The sequence below is a fragment of the Pleuronectes platessa genome, chromosome 12, assembly GCF_947347685.1.
Source record: "Pleuronectes platessa chromosome 12, fPlePla1.1, whole genome shotgun sequence".
NCBI lineage: Eukaryota > Metazoa > Chordata > Actinopteri > Pleuronectiformes > Pleuronectidae > Pleuronectes > Pleuronectes platessa.
The window spans coordinates 3,743,508-3,771,334 of record NC_070637.1 but is presented as its reverse complement, the minus strand read 5'-3'; the positions used below and the strand labels follow the sequence as shown (position 1 = coordinate 3,771,334).

At 39.6% G+C, this 27,827-nt stretch overlaps 1 protein-coding gene across 1 annotated transcript in view; it reads right to left on the bottom strand.

Moving 5' to 3' along the window:
* LOC128453042 (collagen alpha-1(XIII) chain) overlaps window positions 1-27,827 on the bottom strand; it is a 55,502-nt gene that overhangs the window by 7,411 nt on the left and 20,264 nt on the right. Inside the window, exons 12-38 of the mRNA XM_053435661.1 lie at window positions 27,272-27,352; window positions 26,119-26,160; window positions 25,996-26,013; window positions 25,498-25,524; window positions 24,547-24,591; window positions 21,941-21,967; window positions 17,342-17,377; window positions 17,199-17,252; window positions 15,931-16,017; window positions 15,821-15,847; window positions 15,689-15,724; window positions 15,513-15,569; window positions 15,389-15,412; window positions 15,250-15,303; window positions 14,233-14,277; window positions 13,979-14,104; window positions 13,269-13,340; window positions 13,020-13,061; window positions 12,869-12,919; window positions 12,054-12,080; window positions 11,859-11,945; window positions 10,368-10,403; window positions 8,984-9,037; window positions 8,834-8,887; window positions 8,211-8,246; window positions 2,933-3,019; window positions 5-43 (exon numbers count right to left, since the gene is read on the bottom strand). Coding sequence (XP_053291636.1) covers window positions 5-43; window positions 2,933-3,019; window positions 8,211-8,246; window positions 8,834-8,887; window positions 8,984-9,037; window positions 10,368-10,403; window positions 11,859-11,945; window positions 12,054-12,080; window positions 12,869-12,919; window positions 13,020-13,061; window positions 13,269-13,340; window positions 13,979-14,104; window positions 14,233-14,277; window positions 15,250-15,303; window positions 15,389-15,412; window positions 15,513-15,569; window positions 15,689-15,724; window positions 15,821-15,847; window positions 15,931-16,017; window positions 17,199-17,252; window positions 17,342-17,377; window positions 21,941-21,967; window positions 24,547-24,591; window positions 25,498-25,524; window positions 25,996-26,013; window positions 26,119-26,160; window positions 27,272-27,352 — 1,371 coding nt within the window. The remainder of the gene's footprint in view (window positions 1-4; window positions 44-2,932; window positions 3,020-8,210; window positions 8,247-8,833; window positions 8,888-8,983; window positions 9,038-10,367; window positions 10,404-11,858; window positions 11,946-12,053; window positions 12,081-12,868; window positions 12,920-13,019; window positions 13,062-13,268; window positions 13,341-13,978; window positions 14,105-14,232; window positions 14,278-15,249; window positions 15,304-15,388; window positions 15,413-15,512; window positions 15,570-15,688; window positions 15,725-15,820; window positions 15,848-15,930; window positions 16,018-17,198; window positions 17,253-17,341; window positions 17,378-21,940; window positions 21,968-24,546; window positions 24,592-25,497; window positions 25,525-25,995; window positions 26,014-26,118; window positions 26,161-27,271; window positions 27,353-27,827) is intronic.

The following is a 27,827-nucleotide window of genomic DNA, read 5'->3' as shown; positions in this document are numbered from 1 at the left end:
TTACTTTATTCCAGCATCCTGGTACAGGTAAGCCATCGTCCCCCTGGAAGAATCAAAACAAGATGTTGAATAAAAAATAGTGTGCGCTACACAGATGAACAATATTATCATGCAAGTTTGAAGCCAATACAAATAAAACCAGTGTACAATTCTCTTTTGTTGAGTGGCGAAGTGGTGAGAGTAATTCAGAAACCAAGGTTCTGGAAGTAGTTGTGCTCTAGCAGGTCATGTTTTGTTACTGTAGGTCTGTGCCCAAATCAGACCATTCAAAATGGAAACACATTTTGTTGTTACCTCTTGTGATATGCTTTTCTACTCAAAATGCCTACATAAGGGTTGTAGCTATGAGTGTGGATATGAACAATGTCATGTCCTTAGTTATTTTATAAGAAATTTGGTGGCTTTTCTTTAATGCTTATGCCGGGATGTTCAAGTCAGTAGCCACCCTAACCCCCACTAATATAATAAGGCTCGGCAGTAATAACAGGTATTTTTTTTAGCTCCGCTCTGATCAGAAATTATGGAACCATGACGTTCGTTTTCATTGGTGGGTAACTTTTGTGACTCTTTGCATTCCATTAGAGTTCAAGCAGCACCGGAACATTGTTCAGTCTGCGTCAAGTTTGAAGGGATTGAAGCAAAAATTTGAAAAAAAGTAACATTGTGTACATTTACATATATATAAATATACATATATATTTAAAGGAACCTGAAAAATAAGATAAGAAGAACCCTTTACTTCCAGAACCAGTGGCTCCCCCAAGCCCTCTATACCATATTGTAAACAAAGATTTCATTATTATGACTATAAATACAACAAAACAAATGAGAACATAACCAAGGCAATCAGCAGCCTATATAGAAATCCCTTTGGATTGTGTCATATAAGAAACATTTCTGTAGGATTCTCCACAGAGCAGGAGGTTGACAATGTGGTTTCAGAGCTAGCTAATGCCTTAAACTTTCTGAGGTTTCACACTTAAATGGACAATTTGATGAGGATGAGGAAGTTGGACAAAAACCTTACCTGTACAGATAAATACACATATTAAAGAGACTCTATTGTCGATTCCTTTTTCCATTACCAGACTTAAGAACGATGACCAAGGTACTGTACCTTTCAGTACCAAATCTAAGCACCTACCTGTCCCGTCTGCTGTAATCACAAGTATATACAACTCATTTGAAACCTCATTGTTACCAGATTACATTTTCTATTCTCTTTTAGTATTATCTAGTCTAGTCACAACATATTTGGTTTCTTTGAGTACATCCTATCTTGCAGTACACCGTCCAACTGTGGTGACTGCAGTATTATGGCTATATCCAGGCTTAATTTGAATATGGTTTGGGAATTATCATGGTCTGATTTATTGCAGAAAGTCCACAATCTACTTTCTCTAATCTAATCCAAGCCCCAGCCCGAATTCTTGATTCAAACTCCTGGCTCTGGTGTCATATTAATTTACCTTATACCCTCACCATACCTCCACTGCAGTTCCTAAATGCAATGCTTCATTCATTCACAAAAGCTTTTAGCTCAAAAATCAAAAGTTTGTCAAATAACATTATCGGGATAACAATTCAGTGTTGCTTTATTTTACCTGACATTTTAAGGCTAACGGTCTAAACATGAAATCTAGATAAACAATGTTTCAGCGATGTCTTCCAGATTAAAACTCTTTGTCCAAATAGATTAATATTGGTCCCAGTGCTTTCATCATCAATGATAAAATGTTGCCTCGAAGATGGTATAAATTGGTGCTCCATGCAAGAAATGTTGTAGGAAACAAGGGTTTATGTTAAAAAGCTCTAGTATTCTTAGTACAGACATTTCAAGGCTCTACATTAGAATATAATTATTATTTCTGGTAATGTAATTGTGATATTAGTCACAGTCACTGATCTGCATTTGAAGTTAATATATATATATATTGTGATGGAAAGGTTGTGTCAAATGAGTATGTGTTCTTGTATGTGGGAAATGCTTGCTCATGTTAGTTCTATAAGAGTTCAGTTCAGGAGGTCAGTTGGAAAAGTTCTGGCTTGTTACCAGGTCAGTTGACTAAAAGAAATTAAATTTGATGCACATGTGCATGTTCTCTCTGAGTTTACAGTGGAATATCTGAGTGCCATCATGCAGGAGTGTGGTTAGAGACAGCTAGAGGCATGCTGGGAAAAGTGAAGGGAAAGAAAGAGCACCATACCACAGGGCAAGGGGCATCCAGCCCGTCCAGGCCTGGCAAACCTGGTTCACCTTTCTCCCCTTTAAAGCCTCGGAAACCCTGTTTGTGAAATCAACCATTTAAAAAAAGGACGCAGCTCAAGTGCAGCAGGGATTGTTTGTCCTCCCCTGCTCGATGGAAGGAGGATCTCTGCTTCCGTTCCGTTGAGTGGCTGGAGCCAAGTTTCCTAAACATGCAGGCAGCCCGAGCCTGACAGGAACTAGGCTCACTGAGATGAGTTGAGGCCTTGCAAAAGTCTATTTTTGTTGTTTCTAACTTGTCACATATTCTTTAATGTAAAGGTCACAGTAACAGGAGGAAGGATGACATTTGAGACCAAATGCTTTGGTACATTTTGATACTTATTAGCAGTAGATTCCTGTCCGTCTCATTCCTGCAAAAAAAAGAAGCTACCCAGGCAGAGTTGCGGTCTATGATCCATTGATTCAATTGAGTTTTCAAATGTATTATACAATCTCTCGTTAAGCTAAGAATTTTTTTATTTCAATTCAATCAAACATCTCCCAAGATCTGGACCAAACTCTTCCTGGGATTGATTAGAACCATTGAATACCAGAGCGAAAAGGAAGGTGACTACCGAATACAAACCTTCAGGGAAACTGAAGTGCTATGCCATTTCAATATTGTATTCGAAAATAGTTCTCCTTCCCTTTGCCTCTTGGCTACACATGAAGCTACTGACATACCAACGGACACGGGGCATCTAATCCAGGTGCTCCTTGGTCTCCCTTATCCCCTTTGGCCCCCCTGTTGCCTTTCTTGCCCCTCTCTCCCTGCAAACAGTTTATTAAAAAAAGACAAACTTTAGTCCTCCTGATTTTAAGCCACACATGAAGCAAATCTTAGTTTTTTGCTTTCACATACATTTATTAAGACAATATAAAAAATAAGTCTCATTATTAGTTCAATAATGGGTTTGATCTTTTTTAGATTTTTTTAAGGAAATTGTGATTTTTTAGTAAATGTAGTGGAGTGGGAAGATAAGTAGAGGTAGTTAGGGAAGGGTAGTTTTAAAAGCCAGCGTGGTTGGTAAGCAGGTATCATTCAAAGATTTCCAAAGACTCCCTACAGCCTACTGTACAGTAAGAGCAGAAATAAGATGGTTGTTATGTATACTCTCATAGTTTTATTATAACATGGAAGATAACCTGATGACACATTTTTATACATGAAATGAGCAAAGGATAATGGCCAAAAACTACCATTAAGTACACTCAAACACTTGGCCAGGTTATTTTTCTAATCATGGCTTCACAATAACAGAGGTTACCTAACCGAACTAAGACGTTTTTGTGCCTACTTTCCAAAGAAAAATTAAATGTACTCATTTTGACTTCAAAGGGCAACTCAACTAATTTTACACATCAATGTCTGTATATAGATGTGAGTTCTACTGTATATATGGAAAAAAAAGAGGTAGAACAAGTTTTGAGGCTCCTGAGGGAGCTGTGAGAAGTTTGATAGTGTCTTGTTGAGATAAGTCAATCGTCAAACTTTGGGGGTCTACTAACATTATCTCTGTAAACAGATTCTTAACGTGAAGATTTAGAATCTGTTGGTGAGGGACTTGATTTTGTACGGGGTTTCTGTTTCTAGTGAACAATCTGTGTGCAGACCATAGAAGGGCAACACATTGACCAAGATTCGATGAATATCAGCTTTTTCATTTGCCTGTATTCATATGCAGATAGCTACGTAAAAATTTTGTCTGGACTTTTAGGGCTGTAAACAATGCATGGTGAACACAAGATAAAGTCTTGACCCAGATACACTGTCTAAACCGGAAACACCAATATATCGGCCATTGCCCCCAGATGCAAATTTGTTATCAGACCATAGCTGACGTGCTCTGAGAATGCTACTAACTTAACATATCAGGATAGTTGCACAGTGGGCATCAGAGTCCAAGTATACTATAAAAGTGCAATGTATGACTTCATTCTTACTGAATATAGTTTACAGAATGGGACGGCTGAGGCATAATATTAATTGAATACCTGCTCATCAAGGTCAAAGGCTGTAAGAGTCCAGATTACTCTGCTACCTGACTGCAGTGTTCTCCCAGGACTGTCTTACCATTACAACTGCAAAACTATATCTTTATCTCACATTAGTGTGGTTTAAGCCCTGATCAGACAGTGTTTTGGTGTTTGGCAGGCAAGGCCATGAGAAGTGACACACTATACTTTTTTCGGTTGAAGCCAACATTAAAGAAGGATGATTCTGAGGCAACATTAAATCACATTAACTCAATGTTGTGAAGTAAACTAAATTCACGTTATTTAAATAGCTCAAAAGTGGAGGGCACCTGCTCTTAGAGGCTGTTCTCAAATAACCATCAGAGAAAGCTGACCAATCAATTAATGAATTTGGACAATGGGGGGGAAAATGCTATTTTCAAGCACTGCTCTCAGGTAAAACTTTTACTTTTAGGGTTTTACATGGCTCCTGCAAAAATACAAGGTAGTCCAAGAGTCAAGCAGCGCCTAAGACAAATGAGCAGGATGCAAAATGCTTAGTGCCTACAGAGAAAAACTGGAAAAGGATGCCTCCGCAAAAATTACATCCTGTCTGATCGGGGCCTAATGCCTCATTTTCACATAGCTCAAAAAGTCCATACACACCCACGGGAACCTTTGTGATCTTTTCTTTTTTAAATTTAAACCCATTCAATTTAGTAGAACACACATTATCCCAAAGCACTTTATTAATAAACTCAACAGTTCCCACATTGGGCAAGCAACTGGGTGACTGTGGACAGAAACCTCTAGCAGCACCGCGATTTGTTTTTAATGTAACTCAACCTTTTTTTTCCAAGTCCGTAATTTGCAAAAGTTTTTACTTTTATGGTGAATGTAATTTACCATAAAGCTTGACAGCACATTTAGCTTTTAAGCTTAGTTTGGTAGCAAGCTAGCTGTATAATGTACAAAGTGCATCCATATTTTAACAAGAAATTTCAAAAAACTGGCTACAGACATTGCAGGTATTTGATGCAATGGATTATTATTCATGTTTTTGCCAAAAACTGCTAAGTGCTTTGTCAAAGTACACTAGCCTCTCCCCCATAGCGACAGTAGCATCCACTATTAATTATAGCCACAAAAATGTTTGGAAAAAAAAGAAGCTATTATTCACCGACATTTTTTAATTCACTCATTATCTACTCAGCAATATGCCGATGGAGGGTGGATGAGGGGTTTGAGTCCACAAAACAATTCTGGAGTCTCAGGGGTAAACTTTGTTTACAATTGAAATAGCTGGTGACAACTTCCTTAGACATAATAAAACAACATAAAAACAATAGCATGCCTCCATACTGCTCCTGTGGTGTCTTCCAGGTGTCCGTAAGCTTCAACGTTCATATTCGACTCGAAACAGAGTCATTTACACCCTGTTTTTGAACTAAATGTCCACTGATATCCTCCTCGGAGCTGCATTCATGTTCGCAAGCACACACTGCAACAAGCTCTCACCCAAGGGCACGCACTGAGTGCATTTTAGCATTGCCAAATTTTTTTTCTGTTGTTTTACTACATCTAAAGAAGAGGTCACCTTGGCTGCAACGCTGTTTACTCCCGTGAGACAAAAGTGTTATTTGGACTCAAACATCCAACCCTCCATCGGAAAAGTGGTTCGAAGGTTTTGATCCCAGATGCAATGCCTGGCTGAGTATTGCTAGTAGCAGAAGCTCAAATTCTGAGATCATGCATTCAAAACCCTTAAAAAAATATATTTTTTAGTGCATTCTTACTTATTTTGAACGCTGTTGTGCTACTTGGGAAATTATGAAGCCCACTCCATAGCTTTCAGCTGTTTGCAAATCATGACAAGGCTACAGATAAGGCAAATTAATTATCAGCACATATTATAAAGAAGATTGTTAGAAGTCGAAAAGTCCTATAGAATTTCCCCCAATACTTTCTTAGAGATGTTTTGCTCAGAAATATGCTAAATCTCTGGTCTGCTAGCATCTAGCTACAGAATTTATTTTGACAGGGATGGGAGAGCACTGCATGCCAATTTGGGGTAGATCACAGGGTCAGGGGTTGGGAGGGATGACATGAAAGGTTGCAAGGAAAAGGAGCTGTTAAACTGGAGCAGGAGGAGTAAAGAGGAGGTGTAAGAGCATTAAGATTAACCAAGGCCAAGGATTGTGAGAGGGAGAGAGGGCAACCCGGCAATAAACAGAGCCACGGGCCACAGAGCAAGGTGGAGGGAAGGAAAAGGGGATAGGAAGACCTGTGGAAAAAAAGGAAGACAGGACAAAGAGTAAAAACACAAACACTATCCCATAGCTCTAACTTCAACACCTTCAACTGGACAGTCTCAATGAGGTCTGTATACTCGAAGTTTATTCTCCTGTGCATTGGAAAACGTAGCTGCTTTTGATGAGAGGCCAGTTGAATGTGTTGAGAGAGCTTATGAAAATGTGAATACTTAAAAGATGGGAGTGGAAATATTAAGAGTCACAGGTTAAGGGGAAGGAAACGGAAACATTCATTTAGAGGAAGGGCACGTGGACGTTACGATCACATTCTCTGATATACTACAACCTGGTGATGAAATACAACATTTACACAGTATCATTTAGCAGGGCTTTATTTGAAGAGCTAATGAATGGAATCATTTGGTAATTTGGGAAACGTGTTTGTTTGCATCATTTCCAAGACGAAGAAGAGGGATATCAATTTCATTTTTGAGTGCTAGATACAGAGCTGGAGTCAGGATCTTGTTATCCTAGCTTTGCATTATGGCTATCTGCAGGTGGGAACAGCTAGTCTGGCTCTGTCTAAAGAGAGAAAAGAGTTATTCCATCTGCCCAGCACCTCTGACTAAAGTGCATCACCTCACACCATCCATCCATCCATCCATTCACTGCACCCTGCTGTTCACCAATAATATATGCTACACTAAAATCACAAACTATGCGCATATTTGAAAAATAAATTTTAATTAATTAATAAAATAATTTATGATTTCTGAACAGTTTTTTTGGCCAGCTACAACAGCTCAAAGAACATAACACTGACATATTATATCATAATAACAACATTTAGATTCATTTTGAGTGGTCTGGCCATTTAATCCGTGTCTCATATTCATTCTTGTTTAAGTTTTGGTTTGGTCTCCAAACACTCAACACATATTAACTCTGTATGTCTGCTGTCATGTGCAGGGAGTTTTGTCTATCAGAGTGTTTCTCACTGAAATCAGCTGCCTGTTACTGCTGGAAATGACACTGAGAGCAGTGAGATTGACAAATGTGCAACACTTTCTGACCCACAAACTTAGATTCTTCCATTGCTGTTGCAGTATTTATTATAAACGTTTTAATTAGCTGATATGAGACTGATATCCACCTTCTCTCAAGTCCAATTCCATATTATGATATCGAATCGGGGACAACAAAATGAGAGACCTAATTGAGGTTATCATAGCTTGCTCAAGATCAAGAGCGATTATCCATAACCCCCCCAAAAAACTGGAGGTCTTTTGATCTGTTTAAGTTCATAACAAAGCCACTGTGAAACCAATACAAACAAGGCAAAGAATAGCAAAAGACATCTTGATGTAAATTATTCAGTCATTAAAGAACACAATCAAAGCAAACTATCTGACTCATCTGGTTATCTTTTCATGTATGATATCAAAGGGATCCTCCCGTTAATTGATATGCAGCTCTTTAATTCATGTGCTCTACTTGAGAACATCTTTGAAGTCATCACAAGTCTGCTCAGGTGACCTATTATGGCCCAGCGAGGCATTTGCTAGAATAATGGCAGAGGCTGAAATACAAGACTCATAAAGTGTTTAGGTTAGATGCTTAATTTAGTAGGTGAAAACATAGAAGCTTGTGTGTATTCCAAAGCTAAAATGTAATGTGTGTCAGTTAGCTAGAATCATGTCCCTGCCTCTTCTATCTTTATCAATGTTAAAATAACATTACAGTCAGTATCTTACCCGGTTCCCTTTGAGTGCTTGTGGTCCTACTAAACCCTGCAAAAAGAAATAAGACATAAGATTAGTGGCTGAATATATCTCCAGCCTTGAGGGAGGAAACAAAGCTTATTTGCGAGTTTTTTTAAATATGCTTGGTTGCTGTCTTTGGCTATGTTGAGACTGACATGAGCATTGTGTTAAACATTTTTTTATCATAACGAGCTCCTCTGCCTCCCTGATTCATTTCAGTGAGGCACAGAAATTCAGGTTCATGCAGTGAGAAAGTTGAAACTGGCCCAGCTTTGGCCAGAGTGTAATGAGATGATATGTGTCAGCAACAGCCTGCATTGGCCTGTCACATACAGAGTGTGCAAGTGTATATTCCCAGTACTTAGCAGTAGTAGTAATGTGAATTGGGCGATACTATTGTTCTCTACTGGACCGTTAACCTTTTGGTTGTCTATCTCTTGATGTTTTTTTTCACCGTTTTTTCACTTGTTGTTTGCATGGATAAAGGTTTTGCTCATTGTGGTCAATAATATGGACATCCGACAGTATATCTTTATGTACAGTATACTGCATGACAAAAAATAAGGAAAAGTTTCCTCAAGTATGTCCCCTTTAAAATGTAATAACAGGCTTACAGGGATGCCTTGAGGCCCAGTTGGTCCTGGTAATCCTCCGTCTCCCTTTTCACCCTGCAGTGAAATAGAGCAAGAAAGTGAATAGTGCATATTGTTCTAAAACTCTACAATGATTTTAGAAAATGGTTCTAGAAACAAAAAAACACTCACTCTCTCTCCTTTTGGTCCTGCTGGCCCTGACACACCTGCGGGTCCTATTAGACCCTTTGAATAAAAATAATGAAAATAAATAACTGTCAGCATATACAACCTGAATAGTACCAGACCGTTTATCATGGTTCAATCAGTAAATCAACAAGCTGTCTGGTGCTCAGGAATAGAACAGATGTCAAAAAAGATAATGTCATGGACCAATTAGACACATTTTTCAGAGGAGAGGTCCTGACACATGTAGCAAAGCACCAAGCTTGTTGAGCTACTTGCAATACTGTTAAAAAGGGAGGGGAAATGAATAAAATGTCAACGGCTGCATATCTCTGTTTGAGTAGCAGTCAGGATCGGAGAGGAAGACCTTGCATCTCAGGCATATCCGGCAAGTACAGTGCTGTATGCAATACAGCTGTCCAAACAAACTATACGTGTCAACATGCAGCACGAGCATCCCTGCATGCTCCTTTCTGGATTCTTAGCAATGGCAGCTTTACTGATACAGGATCAGGACGCAGGTAACTGTGAAGGCAGGATTGAGGACTGAGGATATGCAGGACATAGTTGTGGCATCTAAGATTAGACATGATGGGAAAAGCAGAACTAGATATCAATCCACTTCACTTGTCCCAGGTGGAAGTGGGACATAATGGAGGCTGTTGTAGCCTGAAGTACAAACCCAGAGAGGCCATGGCTGCTCATGATTTGTTTAGGCCAATATCAAGATTAAGCTTTCATACAACCACAACTTGTTTATTTCATTAACTTGAGGTTAAAATTAAGTTTTTTTGTTCCAGGCCTTTTCTCCATAAGTCTGTATTTATGTCAAGTGGAAACACATTGCTGAAGAGATTAAACGTGTGTTGAGGAATCTGAACTTAAAACTTAATATAACAAATGTTTTTTGCAGTTGAAAATAATGCTGCATGGCCAAATCTGTAATGGTGCCAGATTTCTACATGATAGATTCTGTGGGTGTCTCGTTTATGGACTATGGAATGCACTTCTTTGCTTAATTTGAAATTTAAGCTTTACCAAATTTAGTATGACTGCTGTATGGGCTGTGGTAAGTAGATGAGTTTACAAAAGCCTTGGCAACCTTGGCAACATAAGGATGTGTACATGAGAAGCTTGAATCTCAGTGCCGGTGCATCCTCAGAACCCAACCCTGAACAGTTTTGTCTTGACAGAGATGCTATAGGAAGGAAAGAGACAGGACAAGCATGGGAAGCAGGAAAGCAAGCGGACATGACAGGCAGACATGACAGACATGACAGACATGGCAGACATAGCAGACATCAAGCAAGCTGTAGCAAGGTGGAGGGAGGGAGGGGTCGGAGGAGGAAGAGAAGGAGAAGGGTGAGGGGACAGGACTTGCGCCACTCACCACTGGACCCGGTCTGCCGTCTAACCCATGAGCCCCCTGTATAGCGTTGTACACAGTTAGAGCAGAGATGTTGGGGGAGATGGTGGAGGGGAAAGGTGGGACGGGGTGGGGATGGGATGGGGAGGTGGGTGAGTGAAGCTGTGACTCAAGTGACTTTCAAAAACACATTCAGATGATGACAAATGAAGGGTGATGGAAGTGGTGGAGGTAAAGTGAATGACAGTAATAGTGAGTAACTTCTATGCTTTACACAGTGGGTGGTGACGTCCGGTCTGCGACTGGGTTGTTAATCAAAGTAAAAAATATAGTGCTCTGTTTTTCGCATTCATAGTCATGACATAACATCATGTTGGTACTGTGCACAACATCATCTCTATATATCCCTGCATTAGTCAGTCTCACATTGCCTGTTTGTCTACTGCTTCCAGTCTTTGTTTGAACAGGATAAGAAGAAATGTGTCTAAGTTGCCTTTTACTACTTCCCTTTCCACTTTTTAATTTTATGTTGATATATCTTAAGCAGCAGAATTATTCACATTTTGTGCTATAGGAACAGATCACTCCCATAACTGCACACAAGAATTGAACATATCAACCCTATGAAAACAATTAAATTGGTGAAGTCAGGGGCTGGAAGGGAAAGAAACTCCTCAAGGAAACAATGATACAGACATAATGTTAGATAACAATGTTATGGCTCCACTGAAAGACTGAGTCAATCAGTGCTGGAAGGAGTATTTACATCCTGAACGTTGGAGTATTGCAATATAAAAGAACAATTTCCAGTACCTGTAAAATGTCATGCACTCAAATTAGAACGCAATGTACTTAAAGGGATAGTTAACCCAGAAATTAAAATTCACTATGGCAATGGGGGGACGTTTGAGGACTCAAACACTTTACCCCCCCCCCCCCCCCCCCCATCAGCAAAATGGTGAGAAGATAATGAGTGGAACTTTTGGATGAACTATCACTTTAAACTTTCAAAAGTCCAACTATTGTTCCCAAATACAATTGTTTATGTCTATTTTGCATGGGTTTTGTTTAACTGCAATACAATCTTGGTCACTGTATCTTTCACTGAGATCCTCTTAGCCCCCCTGGGTCATCTGGTTAGCGTATATTTGCTCAGTCTTGAGAAAGGTATATAATGAAAAGTTTCTATACCACTGTGACAATACAGGATTATGTACAACATGATCCATACAGTCACATAAAAGAGGAGAGTGACTGTATACAAGCAGAGAAGATAACTGTTTTTTGAACATTAGTGTAAACCAAGAATAAAGATTAGAACCCATGTTAAAACCATTTTAAAGTTTGTTATCACCCCTGTTTAAAACAGACCAAACATCACTTGAATAACATTATGAATAAAGATGGGTGTGTATGATGCTAACATTAATAATCAAGACTGATTAAGAAAACATAACCACCTATAGAGGTCAAATGTAAACTTAATTAAAAATCATGAAGCATTTTGAAACTTACAGGTAGTCCAAGATGGCCTCTGTCTCCCTTGTCGCCCTTATGACCTGAAGCTCCCTTTTCTCCTCTGATGCCGATGCCTGGCTCTCCCTGAGGGTATCATTGTGACACTTTAATCCATAGAATGGCTGTCAGGTAGACAACAAAGCACTTGAGAAGGGTTTAAAAAAAAAATATCAAATCATTATAATGTCTTACCTTAGGCCCGGAAAATCCTTGGGATCCCTAGATGGAACAAAAACAGTGGGATAAGAGACACAGTCTATACTGTATTGGGTTGTTTAGGGTACAATGAGCTATTTTATAGACTCTTTTTAACATGAAAAAGATAAATGCTTATTTACAGATTATACAAATTTCGCTAAATTATATTGCATTTATAGTGGAGCAAATTAAGATGTTTGAATATCAGTAAAGACTGCCAAAAATAAGATGTCAACATAAGTGCATTAGATAGAAGTACTAATGAGGAAGTGCCAAACGTGGTGTGTGACAAACACTCATAGTCCACTTACTTAAACTTATTACAGCTGTTCACTCTTCTATATATTGAGCACGTAGCATTGAGCATCTACACGTCATAACATTTACTTAATCGATTACATAAAGTTTGACCAACTGATGAGTACACAACTTTAGAGCATGTATTGGTGGTTTTACTTTTGTTAATATTCATTTTGTTTTTTGGCTGTGATGTATTAATTTGCCATTTCCATTGTAATGATCTATTTGAAGTTGATATTGTTGTCAGTGGATAAAATATCTGCTTCAGTTTGTAAACTGTGAAAACAAACAGATCAAAAGATCTGTTCTGAGAACTGTGTGGGGACTCTCCTATTGCTCCTGTTAAGGTGTGACAGATACAACTTAATGACAGTTGTTGGGTCCTTAGGTTTGGAGATGAGTTTCTCAGCATACAGTACTTCTGGGCTGGCCAACTTCAACCTGAACTAAGGCCTGATCAGTGAGTGTGTAAGACTTTAATCTTTGGGGTTACAACACATTTGACTCACTGCTGGGCCAACTGGTCCTGGAGGTCCTGAGGGCCCTGGTGGACCATATATCTAAAGACGGACACACAAAACACAAGCAACAGATTTCAATCTAGAAAAGAGCTATTACAACTTATGCCTCATGCTCTAACTGTCAATGAATAACACTTACCATTTCCGACCTCGCTACTTCTCCAGGTTCGCCTTTATGACCCTGTCAAAGAAGGTAGCAAAGACACAGAGGGACAAAAGTTGAACAAATAGTCAATCAACTGATGAACTACTAATCAAACACAAATTAAGAAACACAATAATTATTCACACAGCACTTGGAATGAATACAAGATGTATTCGACTGTGGCTCTTTTGTCAGGCACTGGACATCCATAAAGATGCAGCCTGAAGGGTCACCATTGCATACCATTGCGCCAGGTAATCCAATAGAGCCAGAGCCCCCTGTAGCCCCCTTTTCACCAGTAGGGCCATCTAAACCCTACAGAACAGGGAAGGGGAGATAGACGTCACGATAATGGCTGAGCATTTCAATTCAGGGACTGATGACCTGATCCCAAAAACGATAAATAAAAAGGTCGATAAAACTTGCAATCATTTCAAGATATGCTCAAGCGTTATAGGGACTGCACAAAGTGCATGATGGGACCATATGGATCAGCCATTATAGAGATTTCAAGCTGAATATTTGAGAGAATTCAAAATCATGTGACCCTGGTATAAAAAAGGCATTCCCAAATTCTGTATTCAATTGTGTTCAATCAAATTAAAATGAAACAATTGACTTGAAACTTAACACTGTTGCCCTGAAAGCTAAATCTCTAACAAAACCAAATATGTGTATGTACATGTGGGCTCTCAGAGTACCAGCACACTACTAATAGCATTACCCTTTATATGGGGGCACATTTGTGATCCATGCCACAGTGAATTAAAGTTAAACTCTCTGTCATTCCTTGGGTCTCTTCCAAGCCAGTGAGTCTGTAATTAGATAATAAGAGGACAGTTGGAAAAAACCAAGGCCCTCCCTCTCAATGATGACAGATGTGGGACTCTGCCTTTGACCAGGGAACCCCAGGCAGTGATGTGGTGTGGTGTGTGGTTAACACAGTGACTCACAGGTGATCCAGATGGACCCATGTCTCCCTTGGGACCCGGGAAGCCCATGACACCGTCCTCGCCTCTGGGACCTAGAGGACCAGCTGGGCCTGAAGGACCAGGGTCCCCTGGCTTCCCTCTGGGTCCCTGAAAATACAAGGTCACACACATTTGAAATCACATTTAACACTAATCTATCACAATATACATACATTCTACAATTAAACTGTCAACTGGCTAAAATATGGAGTAGCCTACTGACAACAAAGTATTACCTTCTCGCCGTCCAGTCCAGGTGGACCTGGTAGACCGACATCGCCCTGAGGACACACCAAGGCTGGATTACAAACTAGAATCCATGGCAGAAATAAACTTTTTCACTTATATGATGAACTACACCTTTTTTAGCTGTGTTGGTTTTGGCCACATGTTGCTTCAGGCAATGGTGAAATAAAATGTACCTTTCAGGAAGTCCAGTTTGAGATGTAAAAAAGTGTTTTTCAATGATCTCATGCCCCTCTGGAAAGTTTTCATCAATTATTCCATCTTTTGTTGCACGGACTGGTAAACAGTAGAAATCGGGTTGTGTTCAAGTAATCTTCCAAGAATGAGACTGGGCAATATAGAGCTCTGCCAGATGCAGATGTATATTGCTGCGGTTGAAAGTGAGCATTGATCCCAATGGCCATGCCTTTTGCTGAAGCCCCCTGTGTTGGCACCACCAGCTGTGTTGCAAGACTGACTTCATTTAAATGAAGGAAGTGCTGCATTCATATATATATATATATGTATATTTACTGGACTTCACTGAGAGATAGAGATAGAGAGATACATGTATTAATCCCACACACATGCAAAGACACACTCATTAAAATGGGGGGAAATTTGTCCTCTGCTTTTGACCCATCTGGTGAACACAGCAGGACACACAGAGCAGTGGGCAGCCATGCACGGCACTCTGGGATCAGATTTTGGGGGAGTAAGGTGCCTTGCTCAGGAGCATTTAGACAGTGGGTAGGGAGAGTCCTCTTGGACTTTTTTGGACAGATCCAGGTATAGTCCATCCAGGTATGTTTTTTTTGGTTGTCACTCAGTGGAGTCAAACCAGAGACCATCCAGTCTGATTTTCTGCCCATAGTCCAATTTTTCTGTCACCAGTCCACTGCCTCGCCTCTCAATGAGATATTATGTATAGATATATATATCTATACATAATATCTCATTGAAGTCCTGTATGTAATGATAACATGTTTGTACATCAAATACAAAATGTCACTCTAAAATTACTCTACCTTGACACCTGAGATGCCAGGGGACCCTGGAGGTCCAGGTAATCCAGGGGGACCCTATTAAGGGCAAAGATCATGTCATTGAAAAGTATTTGAGGTGCTGTATTTGTACATGTTGTGATAAACACTAGACGCTACTTACCATCAAAGGTATGTTGCGAATATCCTGTTAGGGAATATTAAAATGTTAAAATATTTTACTTAATTCTTTAGTTTTATTACCTCCGAGAAAAAACAAGAAAAGCAGCTTGAGATGATTGACATACATTTTCATTATTCTGAATTTCAGCCTTTCCTGGCTCTCCAGCTAGACCTGGAGGACCCTATACGGTGAAAAACAAACAACATTTTTAATAAAAAATCATTTAGAAGACAGCGAAATTGTGTGTTCTATCGCCAATATTTGCAACATGTTGACATAAGTGTGCCAAAAATGACTTACTCTTGGTCCAGCTGGGCCTTCAGCACCTGCATGCCCCTAGAGGTTAAATGGGGGTATGAGACTTAGATTCTCCACAAATATTCTCAACTTGTGTTAGCATTTGGAAAGTCTTCATATGATGTGTTGGCTTACCTCGACTCCTGTATCACCCTTTTCACCCTGTAGAAAGAATGTCATGCTGTGATATATAATACATGCTCTGGTGTATGTGCAGGTATCTGTCCACTATCCAAACAATTTACCTTGGGTCCCGTTAAGCCTGGCAGTCCCGATGAACCTGGTTCTCCTTTAATACCTGTGGCTGCTGTGCTTGGCTGTCCCTTCTCACCCTGCCAGACATACAAAACATGGTCTGAGCAAAGTCCAAACTAAACAGAGAAATGCATATTATTAATACTAACCAGACAAGAATAATAAATTAAATTTTGACTGAAGCATAAAATCCTCTTAATAAACAAATTATTAAGTGGTTTATTAAACGCATTGAAGCGACATGTAATCTTCACTGCTGTTCTATGTGATAACAACAAATACACATCAAACAGCAGACAGGTTAAGTAAAAAGCACAAAAATTCACATATACGTTGGAAATGTCAGTTTGATTAAATACTTCTCAGCCCAAAGTCCACTCACTAGCTTTCACCCTAATTTCTTGAGAAAATGAAGTTTGCTTATTTGACATGGAGATATCATACTTGGCATCATGTCACCTCAAATATAGTTTTGTTTGTATTGTATTGTCATATTGGAGGCGATGATATTCCACATCTGTTCAAATCCCTATTCAAAGACCATCTCTAGGTGTCAATACGTCAGTCTCTTGCTTGCTTCTGTTCCTGCCACCCTCTGATTCATCATCAATGACCTTTGATCTTCTACAGTGCGACACTGAGAGGAAGCTTTAGTCTGCTTGTCACACAGGGCTGTGGTTGCAGGATAATGTCATGATGGTGATATTGATTGGGACTCAAAAGGAGCCCCCTTACTAAAAAACAGACCTGGGCTGGCTGTTCTAAATGTCATCAGGGAGAACAGGAAGAGTTCAAAGTCCGTCTTGGTCTTGAGTCAAGGTTGCACGTCGACTCCTCACCGTGAACAAGTGATGTTGATGATGATTTATAGATATCTCATGACAACTGAGCAAACTGAATCTGTAGAAAGCTTGTATGTGAACTTGAGTTAAGATTATTTTGTCAAACTGTATTTCTTTGCATTCCCATAGATCACAGCATATTCAAGAATGGATTCCAACAATCCATTCTTCCATGATCCAGAATTTATTAGTGCATGTCAGGGTGTTGTGACAAATAATATGATATGAAAAGGATAGCCAGTCCAGTTCTGCACCAGTCATTAATGATGGCTGATTGTACCATCTATTGACCAAACACAGAACCAAGCAGAGTCTTTGACAGTCAAAAACACAAAATAGTGATGTGATGAATATAAAATTAGTGGGATGACTGACAGAAGCACAGACAGTGGATGAACATTCCATTCCACGCCTACCCTGTAGCCCCTCTTGCCAGGGATGCCAGGGGTACCAGCGATGCCAGCCTGACCCTTTGCAGTGGAAGAAAGACATGTATGACCCACTGATCAGACTGAGTATATAATAATGTCACACACACACTGCTCAGGTATAACTTTACCTTAAACCCAGGAGCGCCTGGGAAACCTCGGTCTCCCTACAATGGAGTTGGAAATGCCATAAATGTCAAAAATGGTAGATGCACAAGAAAGAACTTAATTCATGCAAATCCTTCAATCGTTTACTGAATAAGCACACCCCCCAAAAAAAACAAGGCTGTGAAGAGAAGACTACAGACAGCAACACTATCACCAGAACAAAAAAAATTACCACACACTACAAAGAGTTGCAAAATGACCTAAAAAACAAATGAAATAACATCAGAGATATGCATCTCTGACTTGTACCTGTTTCAAGTACATGCAAAGTGCAAAACTGCAAAGCAACTTAAAAAATGTTGTCTTTTAGTCTGGGAATGATCTTGTTTGTCTTATCCTGGTTGTCTATTTTTTTTGTCAGAGGTCTGGAGGGGGCAGGGATTTATTGTTTTATAATCCACATCCACGTAAAAGTGTAAAGCTTAATGAAAAACTGTGACTGATTAACATCTATCATGTGCCAGGCACCACACCATGAACCCTCTGAAATTTGTTGTTAAAAATAGAAATGAAAACCCACTAATGTAGATCATCTGTTCTTGGGCCTCTTTTCAGATTAATGAGTAGATGACTGAAAGTTGATGTACAGTCGCAGCTGTGACCACACAAGCACACACATACTGTAGCTGCTTGGTAGAGGGAGTTGCTACATTCCTGTTTGTCTGATGCTTTAATATGTTTGCTCCTTATTTGTAGTCAGGGGCTAACTGCTAGGCTGCAAATGTTGTCTCACGTAAAAAAAAAAAATCCTGTGTAGCCATTTCCATAAGAATTATTTTAACAAGCTACTCTTGAACACATAAAGACTTACATAAGAAAAATGAAACTGTGTCTAAAGTGTGTGAGGACTATTGAGGAGAGTTAAAATGTTTTCATGCTAATTTACTTATTTTTCTGCTGGGGGGGGGGGGGGGGGGTCAAGTCTTTGATAATATATGTTGTGCATCTTTTAGGCCACCAGAGAGCAGGGCAACACTGTTTAACAAACAATTTAAGATGTGAGAGGAAGTTGTTATCCTGTTTTTGTCTATATGGCTTTTTGTCTGGAGCAGAATGAACCCTAGCATGAGCGCTCAGGTGGCAGTTCTTGTTGTCTAGTAGTAAATCCATGAATTATAAAAAGGCTATCACATGTGTATAGTTACAACATCTTTCACAGGAGAAAAGCGGACAAAAGAGGCCAGAGCTTTGTGATTTTTTGTGTGATAAAAACATGGGTCAACAATTAAATGTCAAAGATTACTCACACACTTCCTAAATTAGATTGAGAAAGCAGACACTTACAATCCACAATGGCAAGGGTTACCATGCTTAAATAAGACATATAGCTGAATAGGGTTAGGGTTAGGGTTAAGGGTTAACCCTAACCCTAACCCTATTCAGCTACCATCAGCATATAAATTACTTATATATCTCTGAAATGGCTAATAATGTGACCTAAACGGAGCAGATATAAAGCAAATAGTATAGGACCCAAGATGAACCACTGAAGTACACCACAGGAAATAACAGCAGTACCAGACCTGCAGGAACCAAGCGACATGCTAGAGGAAGCATTGCGCACCTCGCACCCAGTGTCAAAGACATCCACAATGTCAAAAGCTAAGATCTAGCAGCGCCAAAATGGAACACTAATTTACATCAGAGGACATCACTATGAGATGAGCTGCTACAGTGGCCTCTAATTGAAACCAGATTTGATTTCACCGTCATTTTGTATTGGTTGATTGATCAAATATGATTAACCAATGATACATTATTATGGTTCAAATTCTAAATGTTGGTTGTAGAATATCTGAACAGCAGGGTATAGTTCTCAAAGGTCATACTAGGTCATGCTACTGTCACAGCTAGTGGTACAGGTCCGATTGTTGACACTAATACTTACAATCAAACATAATATGAAATATGTTTTTCTCTGGTGCAAATACACTGTTGTTTGTAGGTGACATTCAGAGGTGTGTGACTCTACTTTCATGTATCAGCCGAAAGGTGGAGATGGAAAGGACTGTGTGTCCCGTAGTGTACATGAGCTTGTGGTCAGATGAAAGCATAACTGGAGCTTGGTTATCCCTGCTATACCCTCATGATTAATGATGACTCTGAACACACAGGAGGGTTCATTAAAGACGCTTCCCAACAACCAGCTGCCAAACAGGAAACAGCATCTCCCTTTGATCTATGACTGCTTCGATTGGCTCGCCCTGGTAGCCTCAAATATTTGTCGTTCATTCTGCCATATTTCCATTTTAACAGCTCTCTCTTCCTGAGACACACAGCAGGCACAGGTCCACATGGCTCTGTGACACCGGCATGCCATGTCATGATTTATCACTATGCTAATCTCTTTACTGAGGCCATGCAGTGTATTTGTATCTCAGAGGAAAAGTAAATGGAGGGTAATTTCAGAGCAATCAGTTCCCATCACTCCTAAAGGAAATGTAATCATCCCCCTTTGATGCTTGAGGATCACTTCTTTGCTGTCATTCCAACAACCTGTCATTCCCTCTAAGTCAATACCAGCAGCTGTACTCTGTATTTTGGCCTGACTGCTTCCCCTAACTTCCACATCCACCTGTACACTTGCAACTAACCACTGATCCGCTCCTCCTGTCCTTGTTCTAGGAAAGATCAACACTGTGTTGCTTGTGTTGCCATTCACCACTCTTGGCTATATTAGTCTTCCTGATTCATATCTCCGCCTGTAAACCTGCCTGTGCTACTTGTGTTTAGACCTGTTGCCTTTTTGTGACCTGGCCGCTTGGGCTGCCAAACATAGGCCAGTTCAATGACAATTCAACAGGCAGGCAGGTTTGTTCTGCTTGACCTTGGTGTCAGTGGCATCGTCCTCTTGGCTGTACTTGACATTGGATTTCTTCTTGATCTCCACAATCGTCAATTCACAAATGGTCTCTACAGACCGGAGCTAACTAGATAAACCAAATGTGTCTCATAAGTGCATGAGACATGGAATTGTCAACTCTTGTCTTTTTCATAATTTCTGTACTCAGCGATGAAAAGTTAAAGATTCATTGAAAAAAGGAAACAGCTTTTTTAAATTCTTTCCATTTCAATTCGCTAATAGAAAGCCAGAACAAGAAGAGTTTCACGGAGACATATGACCACTGAAGAATAACAGAACAAGTTGGGTGACTTGAGAACCTCATTTCTGTCTTCCCCTCCGCTAATATTTCCTCTTGCTGGGTACCTCATTGACCCTCATTTGCTTTACTTCACTCACAAGGTACCAGCAGCCAGCTCGTTGAGATTATATACGGAACAGATTTCCCTTGGGTTGATTGAAGCCGCAACTCCTCAAGCAACCATACCCAAAGAATGAAGGAGCCGCCTGCAAAAGCACTTTCTCTTTATTACTAAACAATAAGGGCCATTTCCAGATCGCTATTTCCTGTGGATATCAACAAGTATGCGCTTTGCTTGAAGTTTTTATCCACTTTTGACTTTTTCTTTCCCTTCCCCCCCCCATCTGTGTAGCTTAATGGGGAAAACACATACTGCACATATTGGCTGAGACTGCTACTGCCATGCTACCATGACCAAGTGGAACTGCTGTAGTTGTAGGTCACCTGGGTATCTCGAGGTGCTGGAGAACACCAGAGAATTAAATCAGAAATTAAAATATGAGTAACTAAGAAGAAATAACTAACTGGACACATAAACCATAATGATGAAAAAGTATTGATTCTTTCTAGGTAATGTCCGCACAGCACGACTGAATACTAAAGCTGTGTTAAAAATATATTCATGCGTGAAGGTTTCCAGGTTGTTTGTGTTCAAAAACAAACATCAGCTCTTCAGCAAAAAGGGCTTTCCACTCCGAGAAAAATTTCAACCAAGTTTCACTCATCAAGACTGCAGCAACATCTGTGATCTCACCATGCATAAATAAACCTCAACATGCCACACACGCCCACACACGCACACATACACACTACACCATGCTCGCCTGTCACTCTACCTTCTCGCCCCTCTCTCCTGGGAAACCTCTCTTTCCTTCATCTCCCTATAGAGTGTATGAGAAAAGCCGCTCAGAGAAGCAGCGGGGCAGTAAAAGCAGACACGCTCTTTCAACCAGGACTAAATCAGAGATGAGCAAAGTCTCAGGGGGGAAAGGAGTGCTCCCTATTGAAATGGAGCCGACAGGAGGAACTTTAAATCTCTAGAGGTGACATTAGCGGCCTTCTGTCATATTGGCCCCTGGATCAAAGCATGCAAATGATTGCCTCGGAAAAAATTGAACTGTAGCCAGAAGAGAGATGATTCCTCATCCAGACCAAAAATAAGGGATGACTCATATTAACCCTCTTTCATTAGCACAAGCTTTAAGTGAAATATATAATTTAAATCCAATTAGATAACATTATCTCCACTCTGACAAAGCTGAAAACTAGCTGGAGATATAACTGCCCACAGTAGACTGTTGACCTAAGGAGAGCAGGTAGCACTTCTAAAGATTTGACTGAACAAAACATAGAAAACAGGTTGCAAGCTTCAGCTATTCCTAATATGTTATGACACAGAAGAACATTTTAGAATCTTACCTCAATTCCCTGGTCACCTTTAACTCCCTGTAAAACAAAGCAAATACTGTCATTAAGAAAAAAAACAGGTACACACCAGTCCACTAGATGGAGTACAAGATCCTCTATATCCATTGGCTCTGGCTGATCTGACAGGTGAAGGTATAGCAGAACAAGTAATCTAGAAATAACATCTACAAGAGAGATAGACTGAAAAAGATTTAGTACACTAAACTGAGGTCTCAGTTTATTTTTAATTTACAGGAACTATCTCTATGACATGTGAGGCTGTAGAAGTTAAACAATGTGTGCATTCTACCTCATTCAGTCTGTCCCTCCCAGATTACTAGCGCTAGCTAACAGATGTCTGCGATATCAGGCTGATGTGATGTCAACACAAACAGTGCACATGAATTAAGAATGTCTGTGGTCTAAGTGATTATTAAAGCAGATCTGTTCTACTTTGTCCGAGCATCTGCTATTGACAATCCATGTTTAAGCGTTGCATTTATTTTCTTACAAGCTGAATAATTAATGTTATTTGCTTTTGTCAAGGAAAATGAATCCATATTTTAATAATTTACGATTTAATAATGTGTTTCCAGATCACCTTCCTGACTTAACTGAATTCAATCAAAATGAATAAATAAAGGGCGGTGTAAGTAAAAATCTAACAATATTGGGAAAACAGTGGTAATATCTGGCCTTAGTCCAAAAGTTGGATGTGAAAGCTGGAGGAGCAGTTTGCATTTCATCCAAGTTATCTAATCTCTGTTGAAGAACCTCTTATTCAACCACTGTGCCTGTGAGGCCCTCTTCTCTTTTCCTCTTAGTGACCTTCAACTCAGTAGCATCATAACCTCATAAAGCTCATGGCAGACAACAGATCGACAGTAGTCCAGTTTGGTTTCAAACAACAGACAGAAGAATGGTTTAAGTTTACAAGGCAATAATCTGCACAGAAGCTAAAGGCAAAAGGGGCTTCAAGCAGTCAAAGCCCCCGAAAAGCTGCAGTATATAAACTCAAGAGGGACATTGTGTTTTCAGTGTGACCTTCTCAGTTCACTAAATCTCAGTTTATATTTCTTGTTTCAGGCAAAATTACTTTCACAAAGAACCATGTTATAATGATATAATATAAACTGTGGCTGTGTTGTAACTGCAGCAGCACCATATCCACCTCACAGGAAAGCTTTGCTCTAAATGGAATTTAGTAAAGAAATAGCAAACATAATAACTTATTCATATTCTATACTTAATGAATGACACAGTTATCAATTAAGTTTTCAAAATATTACATTTGAAGGCTCTATTTAGCATAAAAGATAAAAACTCAGACTGAATTCTCAAAGGTCCATTAATATATATTTTTTAAACATGAACAACAAATTAAATAACAAGGTAATAATAGTAGAGTGACTGCAGAGGATCACCAGATCACTGGATCTCATTGGAAGGATCAGTAAGACAGTGTTCCCCACTCAGTCTGCACGGTAACATTTGGATTCGAACAGCACACAGACGTTTTTTGAGGAGCTGGTGAATGTAGTGGATGAATCTAGCAGCTGAAGAACGAGCAGCTTACAGCAAGCTGACAGGAAAGTCAATATTTCACTTGGCCAGAAACACAACTCCAAACGGATGCTAATGAGGCTCTGTGTCTGCTCGATGTCTACTATTATGTTATCCATAGCAACTTCACGAGGTGATGATATGTCAGACTATCATTTTTGCCCTAAACACTCTTCCAAGCATTTACGCTCCTTCCTTTCTTATACTATTTCACTCCTACTCAATTGAAGTTAGAGCTTGGTCTTCATTCCTTCAACTTGAGTGAGACACTTTCTAAACATGACAACCAATCCCCGGCCTGCAACAGACGCAGAAGCCGCTAATTTTTTTAATTTTATTTTTAAAGTTAATTTCTCCTTTTCCACTTTTGGAAGCTTTGCTCTTGTCATCTATAAACCACCCAAATATTCTCACCTAGTAATGCCATATAATGGCTTGGATTAGAGTTGAACAGTTGCTCTGTACATGTGCATGTGTGTGTATGTCCATGTGTGTTATCTAGAGGAACTCTGCTAAGCCATGGAAAGGTGGAGAAGGACAAGCACGTGGAGAGAGTAGCGGGCAGAGCTCACTTTGACCCCCAACACACAACTTCAAAGCCAAGGTTATATCAGCTGTAATCACAAAGAGCGTGTGCATGCTTTTGTTTTGCGAGTGTGTGTGTGTGTGTGTGTGTGTGTGTATGTGTGTGTGTGAGTGTGTGTGTGTGTGTGTGCGTGGGTGGGTGGGTATACACAATGTGTCCATGCCTGAGAATAATGTGCAATAATCCAACAAACACTTGCCATCCATTGATTAAATGTCAAAACCATAAATGTAGCAGCAGATGCTACCTACATCATTTTGTGAGGTCAGTGCCACTGTATTTCTATGTAATCAGTTCTAAACAATCCCCAAAGCTTTATATAAAACCTTGTTGTACCATTTAATAGAAAAATAATAGGTTTGTTTCCAAGATTAAACACAGATAGAAAACCTACAAAGCTACAAAGTTGAATAAAGCCTAACGCCACAGTGAAATATACAAGTTATAAAACAGGTAGCAAGTGAAGTACCTTAGGGCCTTCAGGTCCTAATGGGCCTACATTGCCTCGATCACCCTGTGGAGAGAGAGAGACACAACATTTGACCAAAGACTGATTCACATGAAGTTGACATCATTCTTGTGAGTGAGCACAACATAGGTAAAGAGGCAAAATATGTTTAAACCCATCTTTTCACAAGGAGCTTTACTTTTTGATTTCCTAGATGTGTTGTTACCTCTGCTAAGGAGGTTATGTTTTCACTGCCATTTGTCTGTTTTTCAAGGTGTCTATTGCCCTTCTATCCGTTCAGGGAGAGGGATCCCTCACATGTAGCTCTTTCTGAGGTTTCTAGTATTTTCCTCTGTTTTTGCTACTTTTACCCGAGGGTTACTAGCAGAGGATGTTGCACCTTGTTAAGGCCTATCAGACATCTGTGATTGAGCAGAATTACGCAAAAACTACTGAAATCGATTTTCTTTAAACTTAGTGGAAGGATGGAGCATGGACCAAAACAGAACCCATTAAATGTTTTATCATGTATAACATTGTGAGACAGAGATTTTTTTATGATTGTTTGATTTTTCTCTGATTTCTAAGGAAATAATGTATGGATCTTGATAAAGAAAATCCAGCATATTTAGGGAACTGATGTCTATTGTGTACTAGTTGGTATGGCTTGATTGGGTATAGGTGGACTGTGGCAGAGGCTGACATGCTATTTAGTGCCTTTCTAGTTCATTCTGATGCTTTTCTATTCGCATAACTAACAAGTGTTTAATCCGCCCAAACCAAGCAATGAGAAATACAATATTACTGCTACTGCCTAAACCACCCACATGTACATACAAACAAATGAAACATACATGTCCATGATTACAATGTGTACAATAGATTGTGTACTGGAATAAATTATACTCAATCCATCAACATCCAAGCTACTGTATACTGTTTTCCAAAGGTGAAATACACAAGGCAGCTCACCTTATGCCCTGGAACACCTGGCTCACCCTGGATGGATAAAACACAGTGTAAAAATGAGTACATATCCAGCCAGTGTGACAAATGCAAATGTACATTGACAGATACAAATGGGGTCACAGATAGGTACAGAAATTCAGGCTTGGTTTGTGACCTACAAAGTCATGTTTTCACCTAAATGCTTGTGTGGTTGTTCGGCTATTACTGCTCATGCTTAAATCTATTATGGTGAGAACAACTGAGATTCAGCTCTAAACAATATAAAATCTACATAGCTATTTTTAAATAATCTGTGACACTTGATGTATCATATGAAGATCCACTCTTCCTATCCAAAGAAATAGAGACCACGTGAAAACATTTAGACTTGAGTCCTCTTTCTTATGGCATGTTTTATGTGTGTTTGTGTGTGTGAGTCATTCTTGAGAAGGCACAGTGATGCTAATGTATTTTTTCAAAACTTAAATTTCACAGTTTGGAAAAGAGGAGAAATTAGCATACCTTCAGTCCTGGTATGAGCTGCAGAAAGAACATAGATATAAGATAAATGTCACATAAACAAACTTATCCTAATGAGAAGGTTCTGGAAAATGATAGGTGGAAAAGTCACTGAACCAGACTTACCCTTGGGTCTTTTCCTGGTTTGCCTGGCTCACCGGGTTTACCCTGTATGACAAGAGCAACAATTCTTCGCATGTATTCTATAAAACTAACTGTGATACCAGTTGCATAGTGCAGTCAACATTTGCAAACATTTTGTGGAAATAATAAGAGCCTGAAAATATTCAATAAAGTAATGACCTTAAACTAGCACAATAGGAAATTGAAGAACCTTTTTCTGTCATAAAATCAACATCTCCCATGGTTGTCAAAGTGAAAATGTTGAGTTTCTTAGGTGGAGACATGAAAACAAAGTCAGCTGTTTAATAGCTGAGATATTAACAGCATGTTCAGACTGTAGGTCCCTGTTCTGACTGAAACTGTACTTGTAGTATTCTTACTATGTTTTAACTTTTCTGAGAGCAGTCTGAGTTTATTTATCATAAATTCTTTGTTCAGATCAGATTGGATTGATGCAGGATTATAAATGTGGGTGTGTCAGGGACTACTTTGAACAGCAGATATTGGTTGTACATGTTGCATTAAAGCGTTTTCAGGCACTTTTGCATGTTTAACAAACACATATAGTGGAACATTGTTGGATGGTGTAGCTTTGATTTGGATGTTGATGTGAATACTATTTGTAAGACTGCAAACTGATAATTCATAATCTGCGGGTGGAAAACAAAGCCCAAAACATTTAGTACTAAGGAATGTGTGTTAGTTTGATTGAACTAAATCACTGAAATCCAATCACCAATAGCAAGAAGGTCAGTTTCTTTTCAGGCTCCAAGTAATTTGCTCTTTGCTGAACCACAATGATTTGGACCAAAGCCTTGTCTACGATGCGACGACAGCAAGAAAGGTTCTTTTACATCGTTGTAAAGGACCAAAGTTTGGCAGAGACACTTCTATTGCATCAGTTACATCAGAAATGGATCTCTTCTTTGAAAGAAGAGACAAATTTTTGTCTCCCAACTGAGTTTGGCAACTTAATAGACAGTGACCTGCCTTTTTTCCAAACAGTTTCCAACAAGCCCCTCCCAGATTGTTCTATAACAAATCATGTGCCAGAACAGCTTCAAGGTAAACTAACACATCGAATGACTTTTGGGGTAAAAAGCTGAGATGTTTTCTAAGATTGAAAATTAACAGGTGTATAAGTAGTGGGACTTACCGGTGTGCCACCAGTTCCAATCAAGCCTGGGGGTCCAGGGGGTCCTGGAAGTCCTGGGGGTCCCTGCGCTCCAGGCTCGCCCTGCTGAGAGACCTTGAGTTACAACCTGCCATGTTGGAAAGAGCCTTAACACACTGGCCATGCCAACACAACAACATCACACTACAATCCAAATCAATGCAGCAGAGGCGGAGATGCAAAGAGGAATAGTTAGATGGGGAGCGAGGCAAGTGGTTTAATGCTCGAGCACCGACATTCTCTCTTGATCTTGGCACTTGACTTGTCTTTGTGATATAATATTGTAATCTCGAGGTTCTCTTATTAGATTCTGTGGTGAATTGAGCATATTCCATGCACTTCATGAAATGTAACTTGTTCAGGTGTCTGGATGTGATCATTGAGCCTTGTTACAGGGTCTTAGCAAATACCCTGGTTGAGAGGACACCAGAAAAATACATTAGGTGTCTTTGATTATGAGACCAAAGCTGGTCCCAGACTGGAAATGATTTGACCTTAAGTAAGGAAATTCAGTCATACATTGAGGAATGGTTGTGGT